The sequence below is a fragment of the Aulonocara sp. 'chitande type north' Nkhata Bay genome, linkage group LG11 (assembly GCF_057382095.1).
Source record: "Aulonocara sp. 'chitande type north' Nkhata Bay isolate Kocher_YH1m ecotype deep benthic linkage group LG11, A_spYH_male_GT1.1, whole genome shotgun sequence".
Lineage (NCBI taxonomy): Eukaryota > Metazoa > Chordata > Actinopteri > Cichliformes > Cichlidae > Aulonocara > Aulonocara sp. 'chitande type north' Nkhata Bay.
In genome coordinates, this window is record NC_141354.1 from 3,673,469 (window position 1) to 3,689,778 (window position 16,310).

General features: G+C 40.9%; 2 protein-coding genes across 2 annotated transcripts; both read right to left on the reverse strand.

Annotated features, from left to right (window-relative positions):
* Positions 1 to 4,027: 4,027 nt before the first annotated feature.
* Positions 4,028 to 8,165, reverse strand: LOC147318342 (calcium homeostasis modulator protein 5-like). The gene is made up of 2 exons (XM_086310247.1): positions 7,383 to 8,165; positions 4,028 to 6,430 (listed from the first exon to the last, which is right to left on the reverse strand). The coding sequence occupies exons 1-2, from the start codon at positions 7,923 to 7,925 to the stop codon at positions 6,038 to 6,040; spliced, it is 936 nt and encodes a 311-aa protein (XP_086166373.1). The 5' UTR covers positions 7,926 to 8,165; the 3' UTR covers positions 4,028 to 6,037.
* A 3,705-nt stretch (positions 8,166 to 11,870) lies between these two features.
* Positions 11,871 to 16,304, reverse strand: calhm6 (calcium homeostasis modulator family member 6). Its single transcript, XM_086309821.1, has 2 exons — positions 15,724 to 16,304; positions 11,871 to 14,072 (listed from the first exon to the last, which is right to left on the reverse strand). The coding sequence occupies exons 1-2, from the start codon at positions 16,267 to 16,269 to the stop codon at positions 13,638 to 13,640; spliced, it is 981 nt and encodes a 326-aa protein (XP_086165947.1). The 5' UTR covers positions 16,270 to 16,304; the 3' UTR covers positions 11,871 to 13,637.
* Positions 16,305 to 16,310: the final 6 nt, after the last annotated feature.

The following is a 16,310-nucleotide window of genomic DNA, read 5'->3' on the forward strand; positions in this document are numbered from 1 at the left end:
AGCTAATTTCAAAATTACTGTTGGGTCAGGAGATGCAGCCTAACAATCCTGTTCTTACAGTTCTGTGGTCTCTCAGCATCAGACACATCACACACCAGTGATCTCAGTGAAAGTAAAAGAAAAAGATTTTCACCTTCATTTCTGTCAAATGAGGAATAAAATATAAATAGTAATATCTCCTGTTTTGGCTTCCTGTTAAATCCTGAATTCAAAATCCTGCTCCTCACATACAAGGTCTTAAATAATCAGGCCCCATCTTATCTTAATGACCTTGTAGTACCATATCAGCCTAGTTATGACAGACACTATCTCTACTTTCAAGATTAGGCTTCAAACTTTCCTTTTTGCTAAAGCATATAGTTAGGGCTGGACCAGGTGACCCTCCCTTAGTTATGCTGCAATAGACGTAGGCTGCCGGGGGATTCCCATGATGCACTGGGTGTTTCTTCTTAGACACCTCTCTGCATCTCATCCAGTACTGTGTACATGTTCATGTACCGGGTTAATGTCCAAACACACATTTTTCAAAATTAAACAACTTTTTGTTGTAGGTTTTGTCATTACATCTGCCACCATGAACAATAATCCAAAGTTATTTTTCCTTCACTCACAGTTGACCTCACAAAGTCATGCTGTCAACATGTTTACAGCCAACGCCATGGCACCCTGGTTATGTTCATAAACCTTTGGCGGCGCACCTTTCTGTCCATCAATACCTCTTTACACTCCTGTAGGTTTGCCGCTAAAGCCATGTACTCAGCTTCACGGGTAGATAATGCAACAGTAGGTTGTTTTTGGGTTTTCCATGTAATCAATGACCATTTACAGCCAGACTTATACAATAACTAGTTGTACGTCAGTCTGTGACATCAGCTGCCCAATCAGCATCACTGTAAGCCCACAACCTGAGTTCCTCGTTATCACATTTCCTGTAACAGGTCTGTCTCAGATGCCCCTTTCAAATATCTTAGTTCATGTTTTACTGCAGTCCATTGGTCTTCAGTTGGTTGAGTACTGTGAAAGTTTACTGACTATAAAACTCATGTGGCCACATAGATCAGACGGCCCACTGCCTCTCTGTGTACTTCCGTTTTTGCTCACAAGGTGTCAGCCTAGCATTGCAGTCCTGCATGTTGAACCTTTCACGTATTTCTTCCACATATTGTTTCTGTGACATTTTTACACATTTATTATTTTACGTGTAGTTGTTTTTTCCTGTGTAATAATAATATTCAACATTGCATCAATACATTTTTCAAAAAATGCCTCTCTGTGCAAAATGGGTTCAAAAACAAACAGCTGTGGGATCCTGTTTGTCCGTGATTTGAAGAGCCCAGCGCTGCTCCTGACGCAGGGAAAACCAATCCTGCAGGGAGACCTACCTCGGCACCTGTGCAGGTGAAGCCAAAGGGAAGATTTGCTTCACCTTGTTTTCTAGTCTTTGGCTTGGAAGGTATGGAGGACCACAAGAGCCATGCACATGGAAATAAAGACTTCTGTGCTTAAATAATGAATTGTAGAATAAAATCTGCATTTGTAAATTCATTTTTGAATTCCAATTTAATAAACTGATTTTTAAAATGCTTTTTTTAAAACTTCATTTCAAAAACCTTTTTCAAATTCCACTTTAATTACAAAAAGCATTTTGTAATCCTTCTGTCATTAGACTTGAGATATGACTGCTCTCTGCTGTTTCTGATGACTCCGGTTACTTCTATAAGACATGCTGTGGAAGTAAATACAAACAACCACAGTTTGGTCTGCATTTATTCAAACCCCACAGACTTATATAGTCAAGTCTCTACCACCTCAGACGCTTGAGAGACTTCCAACTGCCCTCCAAGGTGCTCAGGAACTTTTACTCGTGCACCATAGAGAGCATCCTGGCGGGAAACATCTTAACCTGGTTCGGGAACAGCACCATGCAGGACAGACGAGCTCTACAGAGGGTTGTGCGGTCAGCTGAGCGCACCATCCGCTCCGAGCTCCCTGACCTGCACTCAATCTACAGCAGGCGGTGCTGGACCAAGGCCAGGAAGATGGTGAAGGACCTCAGCCATCCCAACAACAGACTGTTCTCTCTGCTGAGGTCAGGAAAGCGATTCCGCTCCCTGAAGACCAACACAGAGAGACTGAGGAGGAGCTTCTTCCCGCAGGCGATACGGTCTCTCAATCACACCACCACACAGTACTGACCCACACATATGGTTCTTACACACACACTGGACTTTCTGGACTTTGGTTTTGCACAACACTGGTCACTATATTCTTCATTTCTGGTTAATACTTGTACAGCTGCTGTTATTGTGTATATATTTATTTATATTTAGATTTCTTCATACATTCTTATATAGTTCTATATTGTGTATTTTGTTGTACAGTTATTTTATTTTCAACTTTAATTTATATATTTTATCTTATTCTCCCCAGTTAAATTTACCCTTCATTCTAATTTGTGTTGTACAGTTATTTCATTTTTAACCTTAATTTATATTTTATTCCTTCCTAGTTAAATTTACCCTTTTTAATTTTTCATATTTATTTCCTATCTTATTCATAGCCTTTTCCTTTTTTGTTCTCTTTAGGTCACGAGCAGTTGTCCAAGCATTTCACTACATATCGTACTGTGTATGACTGTGTACGTGACAAATAAAATTTGAATTTGAATTTGAAGTCTGGAAGTTTATGAACAGTGAAATTTGTTTTGGGCCCAAGTTATTCTACACATCATCAGAATGAAAGTTATTGGCCATGTTTGCATAGCCCTTTTTTAAAAATATGCTTTCATGGCATTATTGTGTGTGGGGTGGTGGTCAGGGCTATCCAGACTGACAAGTGGGACACTGAATGTCACCTCTCCAGTGGGGAGGGAGCCTGAGATCGTCTGAATTGGAGTCTGCAATGTTTGAAAAAATGTCTTAAGAAAGCAAATAAGTTGGTGTAGCAAAGAATATGATTGTTTGCTTGCAGGACTGCAGGAGAGATGAGTCCACCTTCACAGGTCAGTGAAGGTGGTCGCCTGCAGGTTCAAGCTCATTGCATCTCCAACCCACATCCACTGCCGCTGTACTGAAGGGAAGACAAAGACTTTCCTCTGCACTTACATTTGGATCACCTCGATCCATGACAGTCATTCAGGCAGTAATGCCTGGAAACAAGCATCCTTACAATATTACATCATACCAGCCTCTGTGTTTGAATGCAAAACAATGTGTTGTTTAAACTAGAGACTGAACAATAAATACACTTCACTTTGATTATATCAGTAATGTAACTACAAAACAAAGTTGTGGTGGGCCTAAACTTCGTTTCAGAATAATTAAATCTGAGCCTGATGATGGTAATTGTTCAGCAGAACAGTGTCCAGTATGTTGGCTGTTATACTTTATTACATTTGAAAATAAGAGTTGGGCTGATTTTAACTCCACTACAAGAAGTGTTGTTAATTATTCTTAAAGGTTCATGTCAAGGATGACAAAACGAAATGTGGTTTAAAAAACAAAAACAAAAAAACAAATTGCTTTTTAATTTAGTAGAACGTTAACGTTTGTCAGCGGGTAAATCATCAGTACTGCACAGTCGGAAACATCCAGTTATTCTTAGGACGGCATACGTGCAATGAATAAGTTGTCCTAACAGTCATCTTAAGCAAGCTCTACTTAGTCTTTGAGTTCTGGGAACTAATTAGATATATGTGCACATGACTCTAAAATCCGTGCTATGAAGCTGTTTCTAAGATCACAACCTGATTTAAAAACATGATCTAAAATAAACTTTGTTAGCTATGAAATAACTCTGAGATATTAGGAGAATATGCCAAAAGAGATCACAGGATGGCAGGAATGTGCTGTAACACGAGCTCTTCCTGTTTCATTGGATCAGTAACACAGAATAAATGCCCCTGTGACAGAGGAGTCCACTGCTGCTTCCCCGTGATACATGCAGACTCGGGTCAGGGCTGCTAGCCTCTGTGCTCATCAGTGTCATGGGACTAATTTTTAATCATTATCCACAAAATACACAAATACCAGATTAAATATTTTATTTATTAACATTACATGATCAGGCATAAACACAATGAACAAAGTTTTTATTTAGAAAAATTACACACTGTAAGAAAAACAGATTTTCAAAGCATAACATACTAATAAAAAGTTTTATGAAAATCTCTCATATATATGTGTAACATCACATCACACGTGTCAAACATTTTAAAACACTGAGCATAGTGTTCACAAAAACAATTCTTCTTGTTGGCATGTTGCGCCTTGGGATGAGAACGTGTTGACTCTTCAGTTGTGTGTATGATCTTCCAGGCTCGTGGTGGTTTCAAGTCTAGTACTTTATTTCTTTTTGAGAATGTAACAGAGTAACAGAGGCCAGGACTCTTTGCACACCTGAGCAAAGGTACAGAATGCTCTTCAGAAGCGCTAATGCTAAAAAGACAAGCGTGATCAATCTGTAAAGGACAATTTTGTGAAAGACAAAATTTATAATCATTACAATGCAGGTTATACAGATTCCCTCAAATTTACTCTTTTTACAGCCTGAAGTTGTGAAATATGCAGATCTAGTGAAATTGCAGAGAGCACAAATGTAATTCAGACTGAAAAATAATAAATCAGGAAATACTCAAAGTATTTTTTTTTCCTGAAAGTAGGAAGTTATGTATGTGCATGCTAAATGTTGGAAAAATGTTTGTGTTTCAGTGCATGGAGTGAAACTGTGCAACAGCTGAAGCAGTTTAAAAAAGTCTTCACGTGACATAAAGATGCTGAATTTCAGTAAATGTCTCGTTTATTTAGTTTCTGTGCATATTCAGAATTTTTCATTAACATCTGTTTTGTGAATGACTTGTAGGAACAAGCTAATGTACGAACTATATTCTATGCAATTTGGAGTATGTTTGTTATTATTATTTAAGTTTAGAGATGACTTAAGGAGAAGAGGTGGTGTTAGAGAAGCATGCACTTATTCCCACTCTTGTTTGGATTTGTAAACTCAATCAGGAAAGGTGCGATATGTTAGTTTGCTTCATTTTGTACAGTTTTTTCTTTTGTAGTGTATAGTTTTATTTGATTTTTTTCTTGTTTTTCATACAAGTATATTGATAAGATAAGGTGAACCTTAATTGGTCCAACACGTGGGAAATTTGTTTGGTTATTTTTTACATGATCAACATAAACTGAATAAAACAAAACGTGTGTCACTGAGGTGACGGAGGAGGCGTACAGAGCGCTCGTGGATGACGGTGAAAGGTCCACGTCTGTCATGGACGTGGTGCCAGAGAACAACTGACAACAAGCTGAGCTATGAGACCAACAGAGGCTGCACACAAGAAGGCATGAGCAGGATCTATTTCTGAGATCCATGATGGAGAGCTTCTGTGGAGCACAGAGCACTGCTGTGGTCTGGGAGAGCAACTCTGAAGCTGGGGACACCTCAGACTAGGATCTTTGCAGTGCAAGTGTCTTCAGAGGGCTGTTGTTGCAGTTTAGTGCAATACTTCATTCAGCAGCTCTTGTTAGGGTTGGTCTGCCTACAGCCTGCACCCTCTTCTATAGCAGGAATCCTTTACCGCATCCAAAAACCTCCTGTGGCCCTCTTCTTTTCCTCTCACTTACAGATTACCCTCTGTTATAACAATACACTATATTTACAGCTGTTATTGTCAGTGTTCAAATGGCACACGGCTGTTTTTTGTGTTTAAATCAAGTTACTCTGAAAATGTAAAGTGAGACATTTTACCCAGCAGTGTCATTTATGAAAGGTCTCAAAAGCATGAAGTCTAAAAGAGGTAGGCAGCATCAGTGGGTGTGTTTGGTTTCAAAGTGGTTATGCTCTTCATGTGCTCATTCTTTGGTTAAACCACTGGGGGCAGCGTTGTTATAAAGAGACAGCTGTGGAGGCTTTTTCCTGAGTCAGACTTGCACTGTCAATAAAATCAGTGCTGAGTAGGAACAATCACAATGCAGTGTATTCATTATTTATCACTTCCCTGAACATCGGAATAACTGTTTTCCAGATAAAATGCTGTTTAGTTCATCTCTGTTTCGTGCTCTACATCCATGACGGGTCTCTTCTCTGGTGGAAGGTTCCTGTTTTCCGCTTTCTCCACATACCTCTGCAGGGTGCTGTAATACTGCTCGCTCCTGGAAAACGTGTAGTATGCAGAGATCTCCTCCCAGGCTTTGTGGTTGGGAAACGGGAATGGATCGGGTGCCTTGTTCTCAAAGAAACTCTCCAGGTTTCTCTCAGCCAGTTTGGTGGCATACTCTATAGCAAGGGCATCAAACCGCTCCTTTTCTTTGTCTATGTAGCTTTTCCAAAATTTAAGCTGCAGGTAGCTGACTTGGGAGCGACAGTTTTTGTAGCAGGTACCCAGAAGGCCTACAAAAGCGCCAATAATGATAATGCACCAGCCCAGAATCTGCAGAAACAAATGATGCTGTCAGTTTCAGACTGTCTTTAGGGACGGCAGAGAATTCAGAAGGTGGAAAGGAGAGTTGGGGGATAACTGACACCTTCAGACTGTGTAACACCTGAATACATCACACTGAGATACCTGGAAGCACAAACCTCAATTACTAGAGTAATTCAGTCTCTTAGATTTCTAAGAAGGCCCCAGTTTTTTGTTTGTTTTTGGCAGTGATGCAGTATTTAAATAGTTACTTCCTTCATACTTCCTTTGAACGTAAAGAGAACAGCCTGAAGCGTTTGGCAGTCAGAGCACGCAAACATGAAAAAGCTGGAAGTAAAATGTATTAGTTTGATTTCATTATTTAGACATGCAACATGAAGAACCACAGCAACAGCAATTCAGGACTGCACTTCCATAAAGGACCAATATTCAATTACTAAAAGTTGTCTGGCAGCTAGACACTATTTTAAGTGAAGCAAAATTAAATAAATGAACAAATCAGTCAGTAAGTCTTTAGTTAGAGCAGGCGTAGGCAACTCCAGGCCTCGGGGGCTGGTGTCCTGCAGGTTTTAGATGTGTCAGCTGCTTTAAATGGCTAAATGACCTCCTCGACATGTCCTGAAGTTCTTCAGAGGCCTGCTAATGAACCCATCGTGTGATTCAGGTGTGCTGACCCAGGGTTAGGTCTAAAACCTACACCGGCCCTCGAGGCCTGGAGTGGCCCAGCCCTGAGTTAGAGGATAGTTTTTCATTGTTAACATAATGGTCTAACACAAATGATCAATCTTTGTGCCTTTTCAGTGATGGCCTGCTGTTTAAACTAGAAACCCCACTACACTCACAACAACCATAACAGACAAACAGCAAAATACTGATCAATCGAACCCCATACTTCAAATTTGTGTGAAAGTCTGTAATGTTGGATCCCAGTCGCCCTCCCGACATCACTATGAAATCTTACCTGAGACTGAGCCCTGAACATCAGCAGCAGCTCCATGCGCTCCTCGCTAGACAGTTTAGAGCGGTCGCAGGGCACCCGGGCCAGCTCCTCACGACACTTCAATGTCTTGTTTTTGCAGAAGAGATCGACCACCAGATTATCATCAAGACCACTAACAGCACACTCATAAAAGGTTCCATTGAGCAGAGCCACACAGAGCCACATTATAGGAGCCACACAGGCCCCGGTGAAAATACTCAGGAACACCCTAAGACAGCCGAAACAGTTTCCACGGGGGCAAAGCTTCATGGGATTGAGGCAGCACCCAGTGTAGAGCTTCCAAAAGCGGGTACTGGAGAAAATACCAAAGATCAGCAGCACTGCAGCTGGTCCCAGCAGAAATGTCACGCCATAAGCAAAGTTCTGGTCATGGTTGCAGGGACACTGAAAGGAGACCATGGAGAAAATTCGTTCCCCGCCTATAGTCAGCAGAGCCATGAAACTGTAGCCAATTGTGGTTTTCTGATTCACGAGGAAACGCAAGATACTCTGGAAGTTATCCATGATGTCGGCTAATAAATCCGAGTGGAACAGCAGAGAGCTAAAAGTGAAAGAGCCAAGTGTCAGTGTGGAGTCACTTCCTTTGTGCTGTTTTCCACAGCCAGACCAAACTCATCTGCCAAGCCTGGATGTGCCCCTCCCTTTGGCATTCTGTCTTCTCTGCAGGCCCCTCCTTCAGTGAGGCTGCACTTCCTCCCAACCACTTCCCCTTTTATTACCATATCTATTCCATCTCCAGAGAAGAGTCGATACTAAAAAGAAAGGTGAAAAAGTTCAACTCTGCTTTCTTCTCTTTTACCATCCCTCTTTACTCCCCCCCTCCCCCCACCCCAGCACCAGCATAGGTGAGTCAGTCATGGAGAAAAATCCTGTTAGTTCAGTTACTCTGGTTGTCTTTTAACTATTATGCAATCCAGACTGTAACCTGAAACTATCTGAGGAGCAAAAACATGACAGAACATGCAAAGTGGGAAGACACACAGTACACAACAGCAACACAAGAGCAGATTATTAGAGCGCACACCAGCGGCGTCTGTAGCAGAGAGACAGTCAGCGCTTAGCGTGCTGGGGAAGTGCAAACATCTATGTGGTGTGTCTGTTCCTGTCCCACAGGACTCAAGCTTGCAGTGCATTAATGCTGCACTCTGACAAATCTGTTCATGTGTAAAACACATCAGCAGTTCCTACAGCTCACATTTGTGTTTCGAAAATGAGTGTTAACTAAGTGTCAGATGAAAAACCTGCCCTGGACTGATGTTCGTATGTCTACATCTTTGTCAGTGATGTGAATTAAACATGAAACCCATCAAGTAAACCAAGGTGTGATCTGTCTGTGCAGACAGGAAATGTGGTGTCAGAGTGGTGTGACCCTTGCTAGCCTGTAGGCATTCTGCATACAAACATTAGCCCAGTGCAGGTTTCTCATTAGGTTTCATTTACATCACTGATCTGTTTTAGTCAAGCTATGAAGTGCCCTCTCATTCGGTTCTATTTTACTCTGTGAAGCTTGTTTATAAAGGTATAATTCATGAAAATGCAAATTAATTCATAACTCTGGATTTTTTTGCTCATTGTTCCGTCTTTCACTGTTCAAATAAACCTACCACTCAAGCTATAGACTGGTCCTTTCTTTACTAGTTATTTATAATAATTATTTCCCTGACTGTAGGTTTTAAAATATTTAGGTTTTCATTCATTTTTGGGGGCTACTGAAATAATAGAAAATGTTCAGATCCACCTACTTTGAGATTGCAGGCAGCACCCAGTGTGAGCAAAAGCATACATTACATACATTATATTACTCACCCATCCAAATCATTGAATTCAGGTGTTCTAATCCCTTTTATACACAGATGTATAAAATCAAGCACACAGGCATGTGGGCCACAAAGGTAGGCCACGTATCATCACACAGTGGGGTTCAGTGGATGGTGACACCCATAGTGTGCAGAGTCAGTCCCTACAGACCTCCAAACCTCATGTGGCTTGATGATTGCTTGATGGAAGAAGTTTCCATGGCCGAGCTGCATCACATCACCGATAATGCGATGCGCAGGACGCAGCGGTGTAAAGCACTTGACTGTAGAGCAGTGGAAGTTTTGTAGAGTGACAAATCAGACTAATCCAATCGTGTCTGGGAGCTGCTGGGAGTACTTGTCTGACTTCATTGTGCCACCAGTGTAAAGTTTGGTGCAGGGTGAAGTATGATGTGGGGTCTTTTTCAGGATTTGGGTGCAGGCCCTTAGTTGCAATGAAAGGAACTCCTAACGGTTCAACATACCAAGAAACTTTGGACAATATCACACAAAGTTCCCACAAAATTGGGAAAGTCTGGGAATATCCCCCTCCTGTTGCCTGTTAAAGACATGAATGAGTGAGCCTGGTGTGGAAGACGTTGACTGGTGTGCACAGTGTTCTGGCCTCAACACTTTGAAATACCTTTGGGATGAGACAGAATAGAGACTGCGAGCCACACAGTCTCATCCAACATCAGTATTTGACCTCACAAATGCAGTTCAGGAAGACGGTGAAAAATTCCCATAGACACACTCCTACACCTTGTGGGAAGCCTTCCCAGAAGAGTTGAAGCTGTTATAGCTGCAGAGAGTAGGACGACATCATATTAAAGCCATGGATTCATATGCAAAGAAAGAAGACGAGCAAATATATCTGGTAATATAGGAAACTCCAGAAAAACCATCATTCAGCTTCTTATTTATAAGTTTCCTAAAACATTAAACTTTTTAAAGCAATCTTTTGTGTATTTGGATAGAAAGAATGTTTAAAGCCACATGCGACCTAATCGACCTCCAACTCTGAGTACTTCCACATACTTTCAGCTGCAGGAACTATTCAAACTTTAAAATGTTCCCAATTGAACTATTGAACTTGTATTCATCTGTATTCTTATCTTTTCCGATTCAGTTTCATGCTTATTTTCAACTTTATTCAGAGAAGGTTGCACAGGATGTTTGTGAGTATAGTGGGGGTGTCAGAACATCCATCTAAAAGATTTCTCTTTCAGTTGCTGCTGAATTCATCTTCTTTCAAACAATGTGTCAATAAATGTAAACTGATCTGTGTGAATCAGAGTAGAGGGAGTATCTTCTAATTGGTACATGGTATCCGGTTGTTCAGTCTGACGTCACTAGCCGTGTCTGGGCCTAAACTCCGCTGCAGGTCCATATATCAAACGATCACTGTGGCATTACTGAGAGTTGAAAAACTGTCTAAAGTCTTTCATCTTTAATAAAATGATCAGCGTTCTGCTCTACCAGGTGTAACAATTGAGTTTAACATCCAGGCATCCATGAAAACGGAATTTATGACATTTAACGGAGTTAGAAGTTAGCAGGAAGTTAGCTCGCTAGCTTCTATCTAAATACAATATAGCATGTCCTGACTGCGGGGTTTTGGAAACAAATTAAAACGTACAGCTCTGTTATCACTTCCAGCATAAATGAAGACAGAAAACTAAACAGCAGTGACGTTTGTAGGGTTACTGAAGTTTGGCTAGCTGGTATATAATGATGTGCTACGTGACCGCTAGCGACACAGCTATGTTAGCATAATATAAACAAGCTAACTTTTTTTCCACTGGATAAAAGTTAACGTGAGTGTTCTCGGTGGTCAGGAACAAATGTAATCGCATGGCAGGATGCTGTAAAAGGACCAAACTTCAGCCAGGAGAACAACTGAGATAATCCATCCACAATACGAGGTTAGTCATTCATATACTGCTGCATGGGCTGGGCTGTAGTTACATCCTAAGGTTTTAAAAACTGAGCTTAAATAAATGATTAGCGGTAATAAAGGGAGGTCAACAGTGATCACTGACTGTTTTAGGAGCTTTTTGAGATCAAATAGAAGAAAATACATAACATTAAACATGTTAACAACAGAAAAGCCATATTAAACGCAGACTACTTTAGACCCGGAAGTAGGATTCGTCACGTCATCACTTAACGACCAGATAGACAGCCCCTTCATCCTGACACTCTCAGTGCCTAATAAATAACTGAGCTCCATATATACTGGATCAGAGGTCAGTCTACAAAGGTGCATTATGAAACCCACGGGTCACGATCCTTCTGATGACTAGCAGCCGCTAATCAATGCTGTGTGACTTCATAAACACGTTGAGCCTGAGTGCTCAGTCACTCAGTAGCAAACTAACAAACACTTGGTCCTTCAGTGCCTGTAAAAACATGAACTTCTGCAAATTAAGCCACTACCCTTTGTGCTTTGACAGCAACAGGAAATAAATCACAGTTTCAGTTAGCTGGTTCACGTGCATTTGCAGGACTTGGGATGGTACCGAGACAGTTTACGGTGAGACAAACAGTGACAACACAAGGACGTGTGAGTTGTGTGTCCAGGACTCCAATATTTACAAAATACAAAGTTCAATGAGTTTTCTTCACAGAGGAAAATTCTCAGTGACTCAGCTGATGTCCATCAACCATCCTCGGTTCTCTGACTGTTTCACATGTGGGATTTACAACAAAGTTCAAGCTTTAAAATCATTTTATTACATTTCCTTCTCTTCTGTGTTGTACTTAACATCTTTTATTGTTAATTCCATCACATATGAACATTCAGTCACAAATGAATTCTTCATGTTTCACTCAGTTAATACTGTTTTACTTCAGTTACATTTTCACTCACTTTTTGTCTTCAAAACTTCTTTTTTTCAGTCATAATATACTCAGCTTAATTTCTTTTATTAAATCATATATTAAAATACTGTCTCTGAATATTTGTTTATTGTTCTGACCAAGCACTACAGCCCTCAGATTCTCACTGGTACAACGAACCCCACCACAGAAGCACATACAACACAAACCCATCACAGGAAAAGGTCAGATATTAATTACTCAAACTGCATTTCTCATCCATCATATTAATTAGACTTACTTTGATTATATCTTTGATTAAGAATAAAGCTGATTTACTATTAGTAAAAGCACATATAGAGAAACTGTGTTCAAACACGTTGTGTCACTGTAACCTTAAGAGGCTGGATGTTAAGACCTTTTACTCTCGCCGTTGTAATCAGAGGTAAACTTTTAATCCCACATTTCTCAACAAAATAATCAGTGCAAAGGAAACCTTTGCCTGTTCTCGTTCATACGACTTCTATAAAACAACGGTGCCAGAACACACTGTGGCCATGAAAGATGAATGTTTCATGGCCACAGTGCAGTTGTAGTTTTAATGTGACGGAGATCTGATGTCACGTTGTTAAGGAGAGACAAGCGTAACACATTGATTCAACTCCTGCATCAGATCTACATCATAACGTCACATTTCACTGCATGTTGTACTTGAATACCCACATGGAAAAGATCTATAAATCTTCTAAAGTTTGTATGTGTCGTGTGTGAATCTTGTATGAAAAGCATACAAGAGTGAAAACTTGAAAAATTATATAAATGAAACTTGTATGTTTTGGATACTAAAACAATAAATGAAAGTGGCCACTTTCATGAGTAGATCACATAAGCCTTCTATGATTCACTATTTGAAGTAGGCCACATCTGATGCAAGTCTTTTATAAGTTTTTTCTATTTCTTTTCCATATGGGTAACTATGCACCAGAACCCCATTTAGCTCTGCGTTGCAACCTTCTACATAACCTGATGTACACTTCCTGAGAAATTTAACTACACATCTGCTCGATGCATACCACAACAACTCGAACGGCATGGAAGATTGCAGCCTAGGGAAAAAACACGTTTCTGGTTACTACCTAAGTTAGGACATAAATTTCTTGCAGCCGTCCTTTTATGTTTACAGTGATACAAAGTGTTAGAGTTCATCTGCTTTTTCTCTTCTTTAAACTTCTGCAGGACGGTCAAAGCAAAGAGGTTATTAACAGAATATAGGAGGTACTGTGGGAACGCAGTGGGGTAAATGCAGACACACAAACTTCACACAGGATGAAAGACTCGGGAGGATCAGACAGATTCTCCTGAGTCTGCAAACAGAACATGGAATTAAAAACTAAAGACTGACATGACAAAGGAAATACAAAATAATAAAAAGTTGCTGCACACTATCCTTCACTGTCCCACTTTATGCAACTACAATATTAAGCATACAAATGATTATTTCATGCATATTTCATTTATTCTTCAAAATTACGAAGTTAAGAGCATTTCTAGAGCTTCTCTACTTCACACCTTTTACAGTTTAATGTGGATAGTCTGTGACTCACAGTGGCATTCTCCCATCATCTACAAAACTAAGAACAGCTGGGTTATCTTCTACAGACTCGTTTGACTTGACTGAACTCATCCTCATCGTCCCGTTGTCAGTCTCCTGGCAGTTCTCCACATATCGGTGCAAAGTGCTGTAGTAGGTATCTTTGGAGGTGAACTTGTAGAGAGAGGAGATCTTCTCCCAGTCTCGGTTGGATGGTGTGATGACATTTTCAGGTGGTGTCTTTTCAAAGAAGGTCTTTAGGTTTCTCTCAGCAAACGCTTTGGCGTGCTTAGCCGTATAGGAATCAAGTAGATTGCTCTCCTCATGCACATACGCCTTCCAGAACTGCAGCTGCAGGTAGCTAATAGGGGAGGAGCACCGAGCCACACAGGTGAGCACCAGGTTTGTCAACATGATGAGAGTGATGAGCATCCAACCGAGAATCTACGGACAGTATTTATAGTAAATAGTAAACAGGTAATAGAGGTAATAAAAGCAGTTTAACCGTTTAGTCACACACCAGGAAATGAAAGTCAAAAAAAATAACAAGGGAACAACGTTTCTGAAGTTCTTTAGGTCAACGGCTACAAATGAAAACAGAACACTGGTACATTTTGTCATTAAATATCAGTATCACATTTCTATGTGTATTGTGTTTATACTGTTACACTTTTAATTCACTGATAAGCACAAAAACACACTCATGAACTCAACATGATCCACTAAACTCATCATGCAAACCATGTGATCCAGTAAAATGATGATCAGACTAATTATCCCATGAATGTATCAACTTAACCATGATCTTCCAGACTAATCGTGTAATAAAAGTCTCAACCTGCTGAAATGGTGAATTGACTGGTTCTACTGTAGCACATTTCTCCTCTAGCTGAACACAACATATACAACCTACGTACCTACTGTTGTACTGTCTTACTTTAATGGAAGCATCAGAGAGCCGCTTGGTTTAGTATCTTGCCCGAGAATATTTGGCACGCAGATTGGAGCAGCCAGGGATCGGAACAAAAACAATCTGTTAAGTGGAAGAAGTGGCTACAGCCATCCCATGATCATCCAAACTTTGTTATACAGACAAATTACCATCCAGACTTATCCATGAAAACATCATCAAACTGTTATCCTCCATCTATCCATTTGGGTGGAAGGTTGGGGGTCACGGATGATTTTCACCCACCCCAGGTGCACTTTTGTGCAGCCCTACATCACCTAGCTGCATGTTGCTGGAAGCACATGATGACAGCAGAGTTCACCCAGAATGGGAGAACAGCTGATTTAAGTGGCTAAATGACCTCCTCAACATGTCCTGAAGTTCTCCAGAGGCCTGGTAATAAACTCATCATGTGATTCAGGTGTGTTGACCCAGGGTGCGATCTAAAACCTGCAGGACACCGGCCCTCGAGGTCTGGAGTTGGACACCCCTGACTATTAAACCCAAGTAAGCAAGTGTCACAGTCATGCAGACTTAGTGTTAGTGTGGAAGACCCAAATGTAGACATGCCAGGGTGCGTCCAACAAAAAATGAGCTGTTTATGATGCTGAGAAAACGAGAAGTGAAATCTAAACAAACACACACGTGTGTATTTATATCCTTGTGGGGACGCCTAATTGACACAATGCTTTCCCTAGTCGCTTACCCTAACCCTAACACACACACACACACACACACACACACACACACACACACACACACACAAAACACCAACCAAACCACAAATCGAATTTCAAAATAATGACTAGAAAAAACCCAAAACCTACAAAACACTGGGTCAAATGACGTTTGATGGTAAAGCAGATCATAGCAGATTGTATAAACAGGAGCGTAAAGCTCTGAGAGAACATGAACTAACTCCTGAACACAACTGGGAACCACTGCAGAATTAAGTAACACAAATAATAACATTAAAAATATGATAAACAATGCCAATGAAAATCAAAGCATTTACACCGTAGGCATCTCTAGCTGTTCTATTGAGCAAATAACTTTCAGTTTGCTGATAGTTTGTAGATAAAAAACCCAAACAGATCTAAAGAACTCTTTCACATGAGTGTGAAAGCAGCAGAGCATTTTACGTACCTGAGACTCAGCTCGGAGATTAAGCAGAACATCTTCTCTCGCAGCCTGAGGTACACTAATGCTTTTCCCACACGGGAACCGGTGCAGCTCCTTCTCACACTGGATCTCAGAGTTCCTATCTCTGCACACGTGTTTGTTGTAAATGCTCACATTGGTACCTGTCATGGCGCACTCGTAGTAGTTTCCATTGAGTAAAGCTACAGCTATCCAAGTAGAAGGCGCAACAAGCGCAAAGGTGCCGATCTGACAGAGGACCACACCAGCGGCAACCAGCTTCTTGCAGCACAAAAGCTTGTCCGTACGCCGGCACAGACCCGTCAGCAGCTTCCACGTTTTCTTACTGAGGATGTAACCCAGCAGCAGCAGAGCCAGAGCTGGCACCAGCAGGAACACTATCCCATAGACAAAGTTCAGCTCGTTGCAGGGACACTTAAATACCACTGCAGAGAATATCTGCTCTCCTCCCGCTGTCAACAGAGCTATCAGGCCAAAACCAAGGTTGGTCTGTTTGCCTGCAATGTTCAGAACAGTCTTAAACTTGTCCATCTTCAACTGCTGCGTAAATAAGCGACCGCTGAGAAACAACG